Source organism: Nycticebus coucang, chromosome 12 (genome assembly GCF_027406575.1).
Source record: "Nycticebus coucang isolate mNycCou1 chromosome 12, mNycCou1.pri, whole genome shotgun sequence".
Classification (NCBI taxonomy): domain Eukaryota; kingdom Metazoa; phylum Chordata; class Mammalia; order Primates; family Lorisidae; genus Nycticebus; species Nycticebus coucang.
Window position 1 is genome coordinate 86,501,486 of NC_069791.1, and position 16,093 is coordinate 86,517,578.

The 16,093-nt window shown below is 43.0% G+C and overlaps 1 protein-coding gene across 2 annotated transcripts in view; it reads right to left on the minus strand.

Moving 5' to 3' along the window:
- Window positions 1-287: 287 nt before the first annotated feature.
- LCMT1 (leucine carboxyl methyltransferase 1) overlaps window positions 288-16,093 on the minus strand; it is a 96,737-nt gene continuing 80,931 nt past the window's right edge. For both annotated transcript variants that reach the window (XM_053556554.1, XM_053556555.1), the window contains 4 exons: window positions 9,496-9,597; window positions 7,287-7,378; window positions 2,259-2,356; window positions 288-486 (listed from right to left, as the gene is read on the minus strand). In XM_053556554.1, the coding sequence (XP_053412529.1) occupies window positions 467-486; window positions 2,259-2,356; window positions 7,287-7,378; window positions 9,496-9,597 (312 nt within the window). In that variant the 3' untranslated portion in view covers window positions 288-466. The remainder of the gene's footprint in view (window positions 487-2,258; window positions 2,357-7,286; window positions 7,379-9,495; window positions 9,598-16,093) is intronic.

Below are 16,093 nucleotides of genomic sequence, written 5' to 3' on the forward strand. Positions count from 1 at the left end.
TGGAGAAGGCAGTCAAGCAGGCTAGTCTGGCCAGAGTAGAAACAGGAGCCAGAAAAGAGCCCCAGCACTTGACAGAAGCCAAGGGTTAGATGCTATAACAAAGGACACAGGCAGGAGAAATCCCAAAATGTGTGCAAGGTCATGAGCTGAGTCTGACTCACAGGGAGTTAGCAAAGGCCAAAGTAGGACCTAGGATGCTTGGCTTCACCTGACACAGAGGTGAACCCCGGCCCACCCGGGGAGTACAGAATGAGCAGCGGACAGGCAGCAGAGATCCACCACACAGGCAACGGCAACTGAGATTTATTTAAACAAGTCAACAGAAACAAGAGTGATGACCTTCATAACTGAGGTTTCTCAGAGTGTGAGATGAGAGCAGGACCTTGGCGGTTTCAGGGAGCTCAGCGTAGCTCCTCCGGGAAGGCTGGTGGCATCAGCTTCAGGCTCAGCATGAGCCTTCAATGGACTAAGTTATCTCCTTCAAACCTGAGGGTAGGACAGACACAGATGCTGGTAAGAGACTCTGGCAGTGTGGGGCAGATGAGACAGAGCTGGGAGAATGTGACCCTGCTGACCCCCAGTGACTGGCTCTGGGACACCAGCCACACATCTAACCCCTGCAATTCTGTTCTCCTCTTTTTGTTTCTTGAGACAGGGTCTCTTGCCCTTGGTAGAGCGCCATGGCATCATAGCTCATAGCAACCTCATACTCTTGGACTCAAGCAATCCTTGTGCCTCAGCCTCCCAAGTAGTTGGGACCAAAGGCGCCCACCACAAGGCTGGTCTTGAACTTGTGAGCTCAGGCAATCTACCTGCCTCAGCCTCCCAGAGTGCTAGGATTACAGGCGTGAACCACCGCACCCGGCCTATGGGTGGTTTTAAAGGGATTAAGAAAGCATTGTAACAGTTTATGGGCTCTCTATAGTTAATGCTAAAAACCGACCCTTTACATGCTGAACTTTGAACAAACACAGACAGGTTCTTCCACACACTGAGCAGCCATGTGGACAGTGGGCACAAAAAGAAGCCCCTTACGTTAAAATGTGCAATATATGATTCCTGTGTAAGAACTAGAGTTTAAAAAAGTATTACAGAATAACCTACATTCCAAAAGCATGAGGAAGTAAATTCAGACATAGCCCCACATGACAGAGTATTAGAAACCCATTAGAATTATGCTCATTGTGAGTTTTTAGTAGCAAGAGGGAAATCTGGAAAGGAGTAGAATGATAAGCCTGAGGTAGCTAGTCTCATGTCAACCTGGAATTTTCACACAGGGGACATTCCTTGCCTCTGTCAAGTTCTTTGTTTTGTACCAGCTGCCTGCCAGAGGTCTTATGTCTTTGGACTACACAGGACGCTTGAAGGGCAGCTTTAACATTACAGCCCAGAACTGAGATCTAAAGTGGTGGCCACTGGGCTAGAGAGACACTCAGGACTAACACTGGGCAAGTCCAGCCCAAGGCAGCCATAGAGGAGCCACCTCAAGACCAACATAACCAGGAACCTACAGAGGATCCAGGTTCCCCATGGTCCTACTCAGCCCCATGGCCAGGGACATATACTTTTTTCATAACACAGAGAGAAACTTAACTTCAGCTACAGTGATTTTTTTAGAGATGTAATAATCCGTGTGCTTAACATCTAGTAATATAGTTACAAGCTGATACAAAGGATAATCACTGGTCACTTTTATGAAGACTATTACTTTAAACTCTCAAGGTCTTTTACTTTCTAACTGCAGAAATTACACAGTAGATCTCTCAAGGCTTGTTTGTTTGTTTTGGGACACATGGCTTACTCAAAGTTCTCTGTTTCTATGCTATAAAAACAGAAGTAGTAACAGCAAATTCTCTAGATATGCTGAAGAATGTATATATACAATCTTCCATTTTTTTTGCCTTTTTTTTTTTTTTTTGAGACAGTCTCATTCAGTCACCTGGGTAGAGTGCTGTAGCATCACAGCTCACAGTAACCTCAAACTCCTGGGCTCAAGTGATCCTCTCATCTCAGCCTCCCAAGTAGCTGGGACTACAGGTGCCTGCCACAATACCCAGCTAGTTTTTTTTTTATTTTAATAGTGACGGGGTCTTATTTTGCTCAAGCTGGTCTCGAACCTGTGAGTTCAGGAAATCCACCTGCCCTGATGTCCAAGAGTGCTAGGATTACAAGTGTGATCTTCTAGTTCTTCCTGGGCCCAAAGCTGCAGGCATGTCTCTCATTCTCTAGGTTAACTCAACAACAGTAAAATCATGTACCTAGTTCACTTCCTCCTTTGGTTGCCCAACAAAGACAGTAATGCTGCATGAGTTGCTCAAGAAGCTCCATTTCATCCAGGAATTCGAGCGATTCTATTCTGTGGAGAGAATGACAACCGAATAGTATACATTTCTATATTTAAAATGATGATGGTAACTCATAATTTTGGATATAGAAAACTGTTCTTGATATATTAAGAACAGGCTACATACAGCATGGAGAGTGAGGTTCCATTTTAATTTATTTTTATTGCAAAGAAAAAAATAGTATAAACAAAGTCAAAAGACAAATGATACACTAAACCATGTATTTGAAATACAAATGACAAAGGTTGATTTCCTTGCTATATAAAGAGCAGCTAAATTTCAATGGGAAACACTTCTACAATTTATTTAATAGATGAGAAAAGACCAGTTCATACAAAAAAGGTTTTCAATCTCAAATAAGAGAAATGAACTTCAATAATAAAAGTTATTTAAAGCTTATTTAAAAATAGGGGGAAACACCAGTTTGCCAGAAAAAAAGTTGTTGAATTCGCATGTAAGGAAAAAAAATGCAGATTACAATACAACATAATTTTTCAGCTATCAGACTAAGATCCAAAAGGCTGATATACATTTTACCAAGGACCTGAAAAAAAAAAGTCCTGCCTACATTACTGAGAGGATTACAAAATAATATCACCTCTCTACACATCATCTTAATAATCTATATCAATTATTAAAATGTATATCCTTGAATTGAACAATTCTGCCTTTAAGAATTTATCCTATATGTGCATAAAGAATGTTCAAGATGGCTCAGCACCTGCAGTTCAGCAGCTAGGTCACCAGCCACGTACACTGGAGCTGGCAGGTTTGAATCTGGCCCGGTCCTGCCAAACAACAATGACAACTACAACCAAAAAACAGCCGGTGTTGTGGTGGGTGCCTGTAGTCCCAGCTACTTGCGAGGCTGAGGCAATAGAATTGTTTAAGCTCAAGAGTTTGAGGATGCTATGAGCTGTGATGCCACGCCACTCTACCCAGGGCGACAGCTTGAGACTCTGTCTCAAAAAAAAAAAAAAGAATATTAAAGAGTATTCACTATAGCATCACCTTCCAATGTAGTAATAAGCAAAGAACTGTAAACTGGAAGAGACTATTGATACATTCACAGAGCAGAATACTACGCAGACATTTTAAAGATATAATAACAGGAAACTACCTCCAAGGCATGCCATGGAATTTAAAAAGGAAGTTGTTTAGTAAGGAATGTGTAGAATATACCACTACATCGTATTAAAGAAAAAGGGAGACACATGTTTTTATATGCACAGTTGATTTTGAAAAATACAAAAGAAACTAGAAATGATAAGTTTCTTTTGAGAGAGAGGGTGGGTAGGTGGGCTATGGTCTTTTACTCTATATACTATTTTATCCTGCTTTTCAAAAAAAATATATGTATGACTTATCAAAAAAGCATTTTAAATGTAAGCTTTTAACAACATACATGGAGGAACATGCACAAACTATGTAAATACTTTTTTTTTTTTTGAGACAGAGTCTCACTTTGCCACCCTTGGTAGAGTGCCATGGCGTAATAACTCACAGCAACCTTAAACTCTTGGGCTTAAGTGATCTTCTTGTCTCAGCCTCTCAAGTAGCTGGTATTATAGGGGCCCACCACAATGCCCAGCTGTTTTTTTTTTTTTTTTTTTTTTTTTTGCAGTTTTTGGCCGGGGCTGGGTTTGAACCCGCCACCTCTAACATATGGGGCTGGTGCCCTACTCCTTTGAGCCACAGGTGCCGCCCTCTTGTTTTTTTTTTTTGCAGTTTTGGCCAGGGCTGGGCTTGAACCTGCCACCCCTGGTATATGGGACCAGCGCCCTACTCTTTGAGCCACAGGTGCCACCCTTCCAGCTCTTTTTAGAGACAGGGTCTTACTCTGGTTCAGGCTGGTCTCGAATTCCTGAGCTCAAGCAATCCACCCACCTTGGCCACCCAGAGTGCTAGGATTACTCACGCCCAGACTATGTAAATAGCTTTTTAAAAAATAGCCTGTTGAGGGTGGCGCCTGTGGCTCAAGGAGTAGGGCGCCGGTCCCATATGCTGGAGGTGGCGGGTTCAAACCCAGCCCCAGCCAAAAACCACAAAAAAAAAAAAAAGTTCCCAGTTTAAAAAATAACCTGTTGAAATCATATGGACACTGGGTGGCGCCTGTGGCTCAATGAGTAGGGCGCCAGCCCCATATACCAAGGGTGGCGAGTTCAAACCCAGCCCCGGCTGAACTGCAACCAAAAAATAGCCGGGTGTTGTGGCGGGTGCCTGTAGTCCCAGGTGCTCGGGAGGCTGAGGCAGGAGAATCATGGAAGCCCAAGAGCTAGAGGTTGCTGTGAGTCCTGTGACATCATGGCACTCTACCGAAGCTGGTAAAGTGAGACTCTGTCTCTACAAAAAAAAAAAAAAAAAAGAAATCATATGGACACTATAGAGGAAGATCCAGGCATTTTCAAAAAGTATACAGACGAGGGTGGCGCCTGTGGCTCAGTGGGTAGGGCGTCGACCCCAGATACCGAGGGCGGCGGGTTCTAACCCAGCCCTGGCCAAACTGTAACAAAAAAATAGCCGGGCGTTGTGGCGGGCACCTGTAGTCCCAGCTACTCGGGAGGCTGAGGCAAGAGAATCGCCTAAGCCCAGGAGTTGGAGGTTGCTGTGAGCTGTGATGCCACCACATTCTACGAAGGGCGACAAAGTAAAACTGCCCCTCCCCCAAAAAAAGCATAGAAGAAGAAAATAAAAAATGATCCATGTTCCCACTATTCATAGTAGTCATTTCTAACAATCTTGTATTGCCATTTGTCCATTTCTGTTGTGTCCAGATATGTACACATGTGCATGTATTTGTGCATGCTTCTAAGTTTGTGCACTCACTCCCATCTTGGGACGTAGGCCTAAGGACCACATTTGAAGTGAGAAGGACTATACCTTTGGTTGCTTTCCAATCAATCTTACCAAGGCAGTTTTCTACTATCAAATTCTTGGCAAAAGCTGCATCATACCAAAGGCTCTATCAAAGTTGTACCAAGTACAAGTATCAGGAGACTCCACTTATTATGAAGTTGTTCACTAAACCGAGAGCTCCCAAGGCAGGCCTATCTTTTGTGCTATTTTGATCTTTGTTATATCCCTTATGCTTGGAAGCATGCCCAGTACACAGCAGACTTTCAGCTTTTCTGACACAAACAGGCTCACCTTACACTTTTTATACTCCAGCTTCTAACAAAAATAGACACAGAGGGCGGCGCCTGTGGCTCAGTCGGTAAGGCGCCGGCCCCATATACCGAGGGTGGCGGGTTCAAGCCCCGCCCCGGCCAAACTGCAACCAAAAAATGGCCGGGCGTTGTGGCGGGCGCCTGTGGTCCCAGCTGCTGGGGAGGCTGAGCCAAGAGAATTGCTTAAGCCCAGGAGTTGGAGGTTGCTGTGAGCTGTATTATGCCACGGCACTCTACCGAGGGCCATGGGGCAAGACTCTGTCTCTACAAAAAAAAAAAAAAAAAAAACAAAAATAGACACAGAGCTAAGACAGTTACTCAGCCTGGGATAGACAGACAAAAAAAGCCCATCCAATATCCTTACCTGTCACATCTGTTAGGCTTAAATGCTGCTGTCTACAAAAGGCCACAGGAGCATCAGACAAATGACTACCTAGAAGCAAGCTACCTTCCTTGTGGTTGATGCTAGTGACAGACTCCTCTCTGGGTATCCAGAATAGATGCCAGAGCAAACCCACTAAAAATACTAGGCCAGGGATATTCAGGATACTTGTCTTGACAAGCAGCAAATGAAAACCCCTCTAGGAAAGGATGCTTCTAGGAGAACCCAGGAAGCACTGACCTGATCACATGGAGACACCACTTTCTTAAACCTGGAGAGGCTTTCATGGCCAATTAGTCATCATGTATGTACTCAGGAAAAGCAGCAGTATTTCTAAATGTAAATAAGCTACATGCAGCAGCAAAGCCAAAGATTCCTCTCATGATCTTGTAAAAGATCAAGCATTGTTCTAAAATAAATAAATAATTTAAAAAATAAATAAAATAAAAATAGATCAAGCATTATTATCTGAGGTCTCCTAAGGCAAGAGTTAAGCGGAAGCACAAAATAATTATTAAAAAAATGAGTAAAAGTGGGCACAAACGGTACACAGATACACATATGGTGACGTTTTCTCCAGTGCTGTTTGTATCAAGAAAATTAAAACAAAGTAGGAAACAAGACTCTACAACTAAATGTCCAGCTACACATAAATTATTAATATATCCATATATCGATATATTATGTATCCTTAAATAGGGTATGATAATCCTCAATATTTGATATGTGAAGACAAATACAATCATTCAGTTTTAAAAATGAAGTGTGACTAACAGACCAATGTATGTAGTAGTAGTATGTAGGATTTCTTGAATCAATTGATTCAAGATTTGTATTTCTTGAATCCATGGAAATATTTATAGATTACAGACAAATCTATAAATATTTATGTCTGTACTGGAAGACAATATGCCCCATAATGTTAGCTGCTATGTCCAGAATGTGACTCCAGAGTGGACAACTACTTTATACTTCATGCACTTCACATTACTTGAAAATTCTTTTTAGAACAAGTATTCAGAACAACTAGTTCCTTTATAATAGGGGAAGTCCATTTACCAATCTGCCTTTTATATAACCTTGAGCACTATCATTTTCCTCCCCCTCCAAAACAGAGAGTATACAAAATTGCCAATGCCAAGATTGCCCTGGAAACATTCCGTGGGTAATTGCTTATGTTGACTGAAACAATCTGTTCTGCCCACAAGTTCTATCTCAGCTAATAGCTAATGAGTTGTTCCCAAAGCTCCATGCCAATATTTAACTTGCTTCGAAATAGGTCTATAGGTCTATTGATAGTTACAGCTTTGTCTTTCTGACATTATAGAAAACAGACAATCAGGCTTTGAGTTCACAATGAATGACCACAGTGGTACACTGCAAAGCCCATACCTGTTCACTTCAGTTCGCGGCAATCTGCTGTACAGCTCCATCATGTCCATTGCTGAAGCCGTTTCCCACCCAGTCGACAGGAGCCGTTCCTTCTAAAACGTGCAGTGAAGAGAAATGGAGAACAACCAGGCACGGTGCAAATCTTAGACACTTTTAAGCATGTCAGACTTTCTCTGAGATGACTCCTCTCGTAAAAGGCCATTCTGGTCCCCAGAATCTTTCTTTTGATATTCTAACTTTCTATATCAAGCACGCATTGTTATAATGGGGGGAAGCTCATTCAAGTGTATTCACAGAGAAACAAAGGAAGAACTTTTCAACTAGCAATGGTTTCCTAAAGCATTCTAGGATAATGTGATGTAAGACATGGAAAGCTAACCTGTTAAATTGGGGGCTGGGTTGGAGGTGTCTCTGGCAAATGAATTAATATTTTTGAAAGGGAGGGACTGTTACAGACTACAGGTGACTTCAGGGACATATCAATCATCTATAAAGCATGAATCACGTTTGGATTCTGAATCAAACACTAGTAAATTGCTTTTTTTAAACAACAATTTGGGAAAGCTGAACATGGCCTCGGTTGGATATGAGATACCATGAAGGTGTTACTGGCAATTTGTAAGGAGTGATAACAGTATTAGCACTATCCTAGGGAGAGTCACGTTGAAGTTTTTGTTTTGTTTTTTTTAGAAAGAGCCTTAAGCTGTCGCCCCAGGTAGAGTGCTGTGGCATCACAGCTCACAGCAACCTCCAACTCCTGGGCTCAAGCGAGTCTCCTGCCTCTGCTTCCCAAGTAGCTGGGACTACAGGCACCCACCACAACGTCCGGCCATATTTTGATCGCAGCCGTCATTGTTGTTTGGCAGGCCCAGGCTGGATTTGAACCTGCCAGTTCAGGTGTATGTGGCTGGTGCCTTAGCCGCTTGAGCCACAGGCGCTGAGCCCACGTTGACGTATTTACAGGTGAAATCATGTACTATCCAGTATTGATCTAAAAATTCTTCAACACCACCAGCAAAAAATTGTGTGGGGGATTATGTGAAACAATGCTGACAAGATTAAAAGTACTGAAACTAGGGTAAGTAATCCCAATACTCTGGGGGACCAAGGTGGTAGGATTGCTTGAGGCCAGGAGTTCCAAATAAGACTGAGCAAGAAGGGGACCCTGTCTCTACTAAAAAATAGAAAAATTAGGTGTGGTGGCACATTCCTATAATCCCAGTTACTTGGGAGGGTGAGGCAGGAGGATCACTTGAGCTCACGAGTTTGAGAATTGAGTGTGCTATAATGCCACCACGGCACTCTAGCTTGGGCAACAGAGCAAGACTATCTCTTAAAAAAAAAAGTGTACTGAAGTTGGCTGATGAACATGAGATTTCATTTGACCATTCCTTCTACCTTTATGTATGTTTGAAGATTTGCATAATATAAAGTTAAAACAGTGTGCAGGAATAGTAAGTTTATATAGTTTAAAAATTTATTTTTAAGAGATGCTATCAGTTTGTCACCCAGGCCGGACTGCAGTGGTACAATCATAGTTCGATGAAGGCTGAGCTCCTGGGCCCAAGCCATCCTCCTGCCTTAACCTCACAAACAGCTAGGACTACAGATGTGTGACACTGCTAATCCCCCCCCCGCTTTTTTTTTTGTAGAGACAGAATCTCACTGTACCGCCCTCGGGTAGAGTGCCGTGGTGTCACACGGCTCACAGCAACCTCTAACTCTTGGGCTTACACGATTCTCTTGCCTCAGCCTCCCGAGCAGCTGAGACTACAGACGCGCGCCACAACGCCCGGCTATTTTTCTGTTGCAGTTTGGCCGGGGCTGGGTCCGAACCCGCCACCCTTGGCATATGGGGCCGGCGCCCTACTCACTGAGCCACAGGTGCCGCCTTTTCCCCCATTTTTTAAGAGACAGGGTCTTCTTGCTCAATTGCCCAGGCTTGTCCTGAACTACTGATCTCAAGGGATTCTCCTGCCTCAGACCTTAAGTAGATGGGATTACAGGCTTGAGCCACAGTACTCAACTAAATTTGTATTTTCTTCACAAGATGTCTAAGCAGGACTTGGACTTCCCCAGCATCATCGATTCATGGCCCATGTGAAGTCCTCGTGCCTGTGTTCACGGGGACCTAACAGGGCTTCTCACATTCTCTTACATGTGAAGGGGTGAGGGTACACGCAGATGTCTCAAGTCTCTGCTTGCTAACCTGTGACTCTAATGACTTGCAGGTTTCTACTCCTGCCAGGTCACACTGTCGTCTCCGCAGGTTTTCAATCATGATCTGGCCAAATCGATCACCCATGTTCACCTGGAAGGGAAAGAGGAGCAGGGCATTACCACAAGGGTACCTTTGTTTTTTGTATTAGTTCTCAAAAGGCAAAGCTGGTTGAGATAACACATGCCCAGTGCAGGTCAAGGACTGAGGAACAGCACTGACAACACTGTTGCTGGGAGCAGGTCAGGTGCAGCCCCTGGGAGGGCAACTGGGCTATGTACATCCATTTGAAATGCTCACCCCAGGACCCCACTATACCACTGATAACAATTTATCCTACAGACATACACACTCATGGATGCTAAGATGCAAGAATGTTTACTACAGCTTTAGGTACAGAAGGAAGAATCTAGAAATAAACACTCATCATTTGGAGTTAATTCTGGCATATTCATATAATACTATACAGCTATAAACACAGACAAGGAAGAAAAATATACACATAGATAAGGAATGACCTGTAGAATAAGCTCTTGAAAAGAAAAATACAGAAAAATGTGGATAGCATGCTCCTATCATCTGTTTTTGTTTTTTGTTTGTTTGTTTGTTTGTTTGAGACAGTCTCACTATGTCACCCTCAGTAGAGTGCTGTGGCATCACAGCTCACAGTAACCTCAAATTCTTGGGCTTAAGCAATTCTCTTGCCTCAGCCTCCCAAGTAGCTGAGACTACAGGTGCCCACCATAACACCTAGCTATTTTTTGGTTGTAGCTGTCATTGTTGTTTGGCTGGCCCAGGCTGAGTTCAAACCAGCCAGCTCTGGTGTATGTGGCTGGCTCCCTAGCCACTAAGCTACAGGTGCCAAGCCTGATCATCTGTCTTTAAGAAGAAAAAGAAAATCTTCCTCTCATTACACCATACTAGAATATGGCAGCACAGCTTCCCAAATTAGAGAGCTCAGGTCTGGGACAAAAGAGAGTGACTTTTCCTTATCTACTCTTTTTTTTTTTTTTTTGTTTTGTAGAGACAGAGTCTCACTTTATGGCCCTCGGTAGAGTGCTGTGGCCTCACACAGCTCACAGCAACCTCCAACTCCTGGGCTTAAGCGATTCTCTTGCCTCAGCCTCCCGAGTAGCTGGGACTACAGGCGCCCGCCACAACGCCCGGCTATTTTTTTTGGTTGCAGTTTGGCCGGGGCCGGGTTTGAACCCGCCACCCTCGGTATATGGGGCTGGCGCCCTACCGACTGAGCCACAGGCGCCGCCCTCCTTATCTACTCTTTTGTATTTTTTATCTTCTTCAAGTGGTGTTAGTTTTTCTTTTCTTTTCTTTCTCTTTTTTTTAAATCATAGCTGTGTACATTAATGCAATCATGGAGTACAATGTGCTGGTTTTATACACAATTTGAAATATTTTCATCACACTGGTTAACATAGCCTTCTTGGCATTTTCTTAGTTACTGTATTAAGACATTTATATTCTACACTGATCAATCCTCTCCCCTCTCTTCCCCTCCCCTTCCTTTCCCTTTCCTTTTCCCCATATTCTTGGTAGCTTTCATATGAAAGCTATAAATTAGTTTCATAGTAGGGCTGAGTACATTGGATACTTTTTCTTCCATTTCTGAGATATTTTGCTAAGAAGAATATGTTCCAGCTCCATCCATATAAACATGAAAGAGGTAAAGTCTCCACCTTTCTTTCAGGCTGCGTAATATTCCATGGCATACATATACCACAATTTATTGATCCATTCATGGGTCAATGGGCACTTGGGCTTTTTCCATGACTTAGCAATTATGAATTGGGCTGCAATAAACATTCTGGTACAAATATCTTTGTTAAAGTGTGATTTCTGGTCTTCTGGATATATACCTAGCACAGGAATTGTAGGATCAAATGGCAGGTCTATTTTTAGTTCTCTAAGTGTTCTCCAAACATCTTTCCAAAAAGAATGTATTAGTTTGCATTCCTACCAGCAGTGTAGAAGTATTCCCTTTTCTCCACATCCACACCAACATCTCTGGTTTTGGGATTTTGTGATATGGGCTAATCTTACTGGAGTTAGATGATATCTCAAAGTAGTTTTGATTTGCATTTCTCTGATGATTAAGGATGATGAGCATTTTTTCATATGTCTGTAAGCCGTGCGCCTGTCTTCTTCAGAGAAGTTTCTCTTCAAGTCCCTTGCCCAGCCTGAGATGGGATCACTTGTTCTTTTCTTGCTAATACGTTTGAGTTCTCTGTGGATTCTGGTTATTAGATGGTGTTAGTTTTTCAATTAAACTAGCTTTAAAAAACCATTACTAATCCATATGTATAGCAAAAATGTCAGAAACCATAATATTAGTGTACATAATTTTAGCATATACATTATTACTTTGTCATGTAGTAATAATGGGGTTCTCACATTGGGAACCCCACTGATACAAGGTATCAAAAAGTCATAACTTTAACAATTCTTTTTTTTGTAGAGACAGAGTCTCACTTTATGGCCCTCGGTAGAGTGCCGTGGCCTCACACAGCTTACAGCAACCTCCAACTCCTGGGCTTAAGCGATTCTCTTGCCTCAGCCTCCCGAGTAGCTGGGACTACAGGCGCCCGCCACAACGCCTGGCTATTTTTTGGTTGCAGTTTGGCCGGGGCTGGGTTTGAACCCGCCACCCTTGGTATATGGGGCCGGCACCCTACCAACTGAGCCACAGGCGCCGCCCAACTTTAACAATTCTTTATGTGCAATGATTCCTAGAGTTCCTATAACACTGCCAGTCAATAACCAATATTACAGGGCAAAAAACCCAGCAGACTAAAGCAGCCTTCCAATGTACCACTACCAAGAAAAGTAGGGAAAGGTGCAAGCAACTGCCTACCTTTAGATCCTTCTTCTCAGAAATAACATTATGAAATCAGAGAGAAGCAAGGAAACAGGTAACAGGGAAATACACAAATCAAGATCAGAGACTGCCTGGAAATAACAGGAACATAGAGCGCTAGGGGTGCTGTACTCCCTCTTCTGGCCCTATACACACCGGGCTGCAGGATAGCTCCCACCACCTCCACAGCCCTCTGCTGGGTTGGACTGGAGACCTGACTGAACTCTATGCAGAGCCAGTGTACCAGACAGCTGGCATGGTGGGGATCGGAGAGAAGCTATAGCCAGCCTGAGCTCTTGGGTGCACCATACCAGACCTGCACCAAACTTGGAGGAAGTGGACTGACTTGTGGCTTCCTTAAGCCATACCTGGTACATTGAAACCACACACTTCCTCCATAGAGCACAAGGAGATCTGAGCTGGGGAACTGATGGGGCCAGGGAATAGTAGGCTCCAACCTGAGAGGTGGCAGCCTACTGCTTCATTTTGGCAGGTCCTGGGAGAGGCATGGAGACCTCCATGGTCCTGGGCAGCCAGTACCAGTATGAGCCTGCTTGACTTGGTATCTGAGTGGCCCTAAAGCCTGTGGAACAGACTGCTACTCAGTCATCTCAGACTCTACCCTCCAGGCCTGAACTGCCTCCTGGGTGCTTGGCCCTTGACCCTGCCCACTCTATAGGTTGGTTCAGCCCCACCTTCCCCACAACCCTCCTTCTGGCTTCTTAGGCCTACTCAGACACTCTGCTTCAGGCTCTGTCTCAGTCCCAGTCCTGAGGCTCTCTTGCTGGAGTTCAAGAATCTGCCTCTGTGCCTCTAGAACCCCAAACAGGCCCAAGACATCACCCCCAACTCTCTTGTGCTGCACCTGGACCTCAAGATCCCATCCCAGAGGGGCAGTGCCTGTGACTCAAGGAGTAGGACACCTGCCCCATATACTGGAGGTGGCGAGTTCAAACCCGGCCCCTGCCAAAAACTGAAAAAAAAAAAAAAAAAAATCCCATCCCAGAGCCTCTACCACCACAGCAGAACTGAAAGATCTGGTCCAAAGTCCAAAGCCCTGCCAGGGACCTCCCAGATTCAGGATACCAGGTTACTGAGACCTGGTGAAAGCAAAGATACACTATCACAGAAACCCATGAAACTCACATCCAACTGACGCTGTTATTAGAGGCACCATCTAGTTACCTTCCTTTACTAAATCAAGCAAGAGAATTTCCAGAAAGGGGGCGGCGCCTGTGGCTCAGTGAGTAGGGCGCCAGCCCCATATGCCGAGGGTGGCGGGTTCAAACCCAGCCCCGGCCAAACTGCAACAGAAAAATAGCCGGGCGTTGTGGCAGGCGCCTGTAGTCCCAGCTGCTCCAGAGGCTGAGGCAAGAGAATCACGTAAGCCCAAGAGTTAGAGGTTGCTGTGAGCCGTGTGATACCATAGCACTCTACCCGAGGGTGGTACAGTGAGACTCTGTCTCTACAAAAAAAAAAAAAAAAAAAAAATCACCAACAGAGAATTTCCAGAAAGGAACTGGAGCCCTCCAGCTTATTAGCCCTGAGCTGAGACAAGAAGTCACAGATGAGAGGAAACTACCAAAAGAACCCTGGCAACATGAAAAATAAGAACAGATCAACACCCCCAAAAGATTGCAAGGGAATACACCAGAGAACTCCAACTATAAAGAAACTGTTGAAATGCAGAAATGGAATTCAGAATACAGATGACAAATAAGATGAATGGAATTGAAGAGAAAGTTGAAAACCAGCAAAAAGAAGCCCAAAAAATATTTCAGGAAATTAACAAAAAAGTCACTAAAGAACATGACAAAATTAGGAAAGATATAATGGAACTTAAAGAAATGAAAGAGTAATTCAAGGAGTTTCAAAACACAGCAGAAAAGTTTTAGCAACATATTAAACCAAAGTGAAGAAATAATCTCAGAGCTTGAAGACAAGGTTCTTAAGCTAACCCGACATTTAGGGAGGCAGAGTAGAGAAGAACAAAGCAATCATATAGAGGGATCTGAACTATGCACAGTGAACAAACATGAATTATAGGTATCCCTGAGGGAGAATAAGGGAGCACAAAGAGCAAGGAAAATCTATTTGAAGGTATTATTGAAGAAAATGTCCTCAGTATTACCAGAGATCTAGAAATCCAGATACAAGATTATTATCTAACTCCAGGAAGACTCATAGCAAATAGGACATCTCCAAGACACATAGTAACTAACCTGACCAAAGTCAAAAAGAAAGAGAAAATTCTACAGACAGCTAGGTGTAAGCAACAACTGACCAACAGGGAAAGCACATTAGAATAACAGACTACTCAGTGGAAACCCTACAAATCAAAAGGAAATGGGCCCCATCTTCAAACTTTTAAAACAAAACAACTTCCAGTCTAGAATTTTCTATCCTGCAAAACTAAGTTTCATATTTGATAGAGAAATTAAATCTTTTCCCGACAAGCAAACATTGAAGAAATTTGTTATAACTAAACCTGTCCTGATGCAAGTACACAGATCTGCATTATATATAAATCAGCACAGTGGATACCCACCAGTATAAAATTACCACAGGATAAAGATCAAAGCCCAGATAACCACAATGGCCCAAGAGGTAAAACAGGCAATAAAGTTGTATACAACAGGATGAACAGAAATCGGGAAGAACAAATCAATTCTCTTAATAAATGTGAATGGTGAAGGGCACAATTATAATTTTGACTTAATATGCACAAAAACAAAGTATATAAACAAAATATGCATGCCTTAATATTCTGAAATTTTTTTAGAAAGAGGAATGGATTGAACTTCCTACTGAGGAGATATAGGCTGGGTGAATTAATAAAAAAAATACAAGCTGGCAGCACCTGTAGCTCAGTGGGTAGGGCACTGGCCACATACACCAAGGCTGGCGAACTCAAATCTGGTCTGAGCCACCTAAAAACAACAATGACAACTGCAACAACAACAATAACAAAAAATAGCCAGGCGTTGTGGTGGGCACCTGTAATCCCAGCTACTTGGGAAGCTGAGGCAAGAGAATCATTTAAGCCCAAGAGTTTGAGGGTGCTGTGAGCTGTGATGCTACAGCACTCTACTGTGGGCAACAGCTTGAGACTCTGTCTCAAAACAAACAAACAAACAAACAAAACAAGTCCTTGGGAGGCTCGGGCAAGAGAATTGCTTAAGCTCAAGAGTTTGAGGTTGTTGTGAGCTGTGACACCAAGGCACTCTACTAAGGGCAACATAATGAAATTCTGTCTCCCCCACACCCAAAAAATGAAAAAGAAAAAGAAAAAAAATACAGGCCAAGTATCCACTGTCTTCAAGAAACGCATCTAACCTACAAGGACTCATTCAGACTCAAAGTGAACAGAAGGAAAACAATATTCCACGCAAATGGAAATTTAAAGAAAGCTGGTGTAGCCATTTTAGCAAATAATATAAACTTCAAATCAACAAAAGTAAAGATGGATGAAGATGGTTATTATACAGGGTGTCCTAAAGGTTGCCACGCCTGCATACATACACACCTAGTGAAAATGGGAAAATGTAGCTAAGTGTACCTTATTTACAAAATATTAATTGCAAAATTTTATAAAATATTATTTCTCTCTGTGTTGATACGTAAATATAAAATATATTAAAATATAAAATAGGACTTTCTTAATTTTTCTTATTTATGATAACCTTTGGGATACCCTGTATATTGGTGATAGGAACA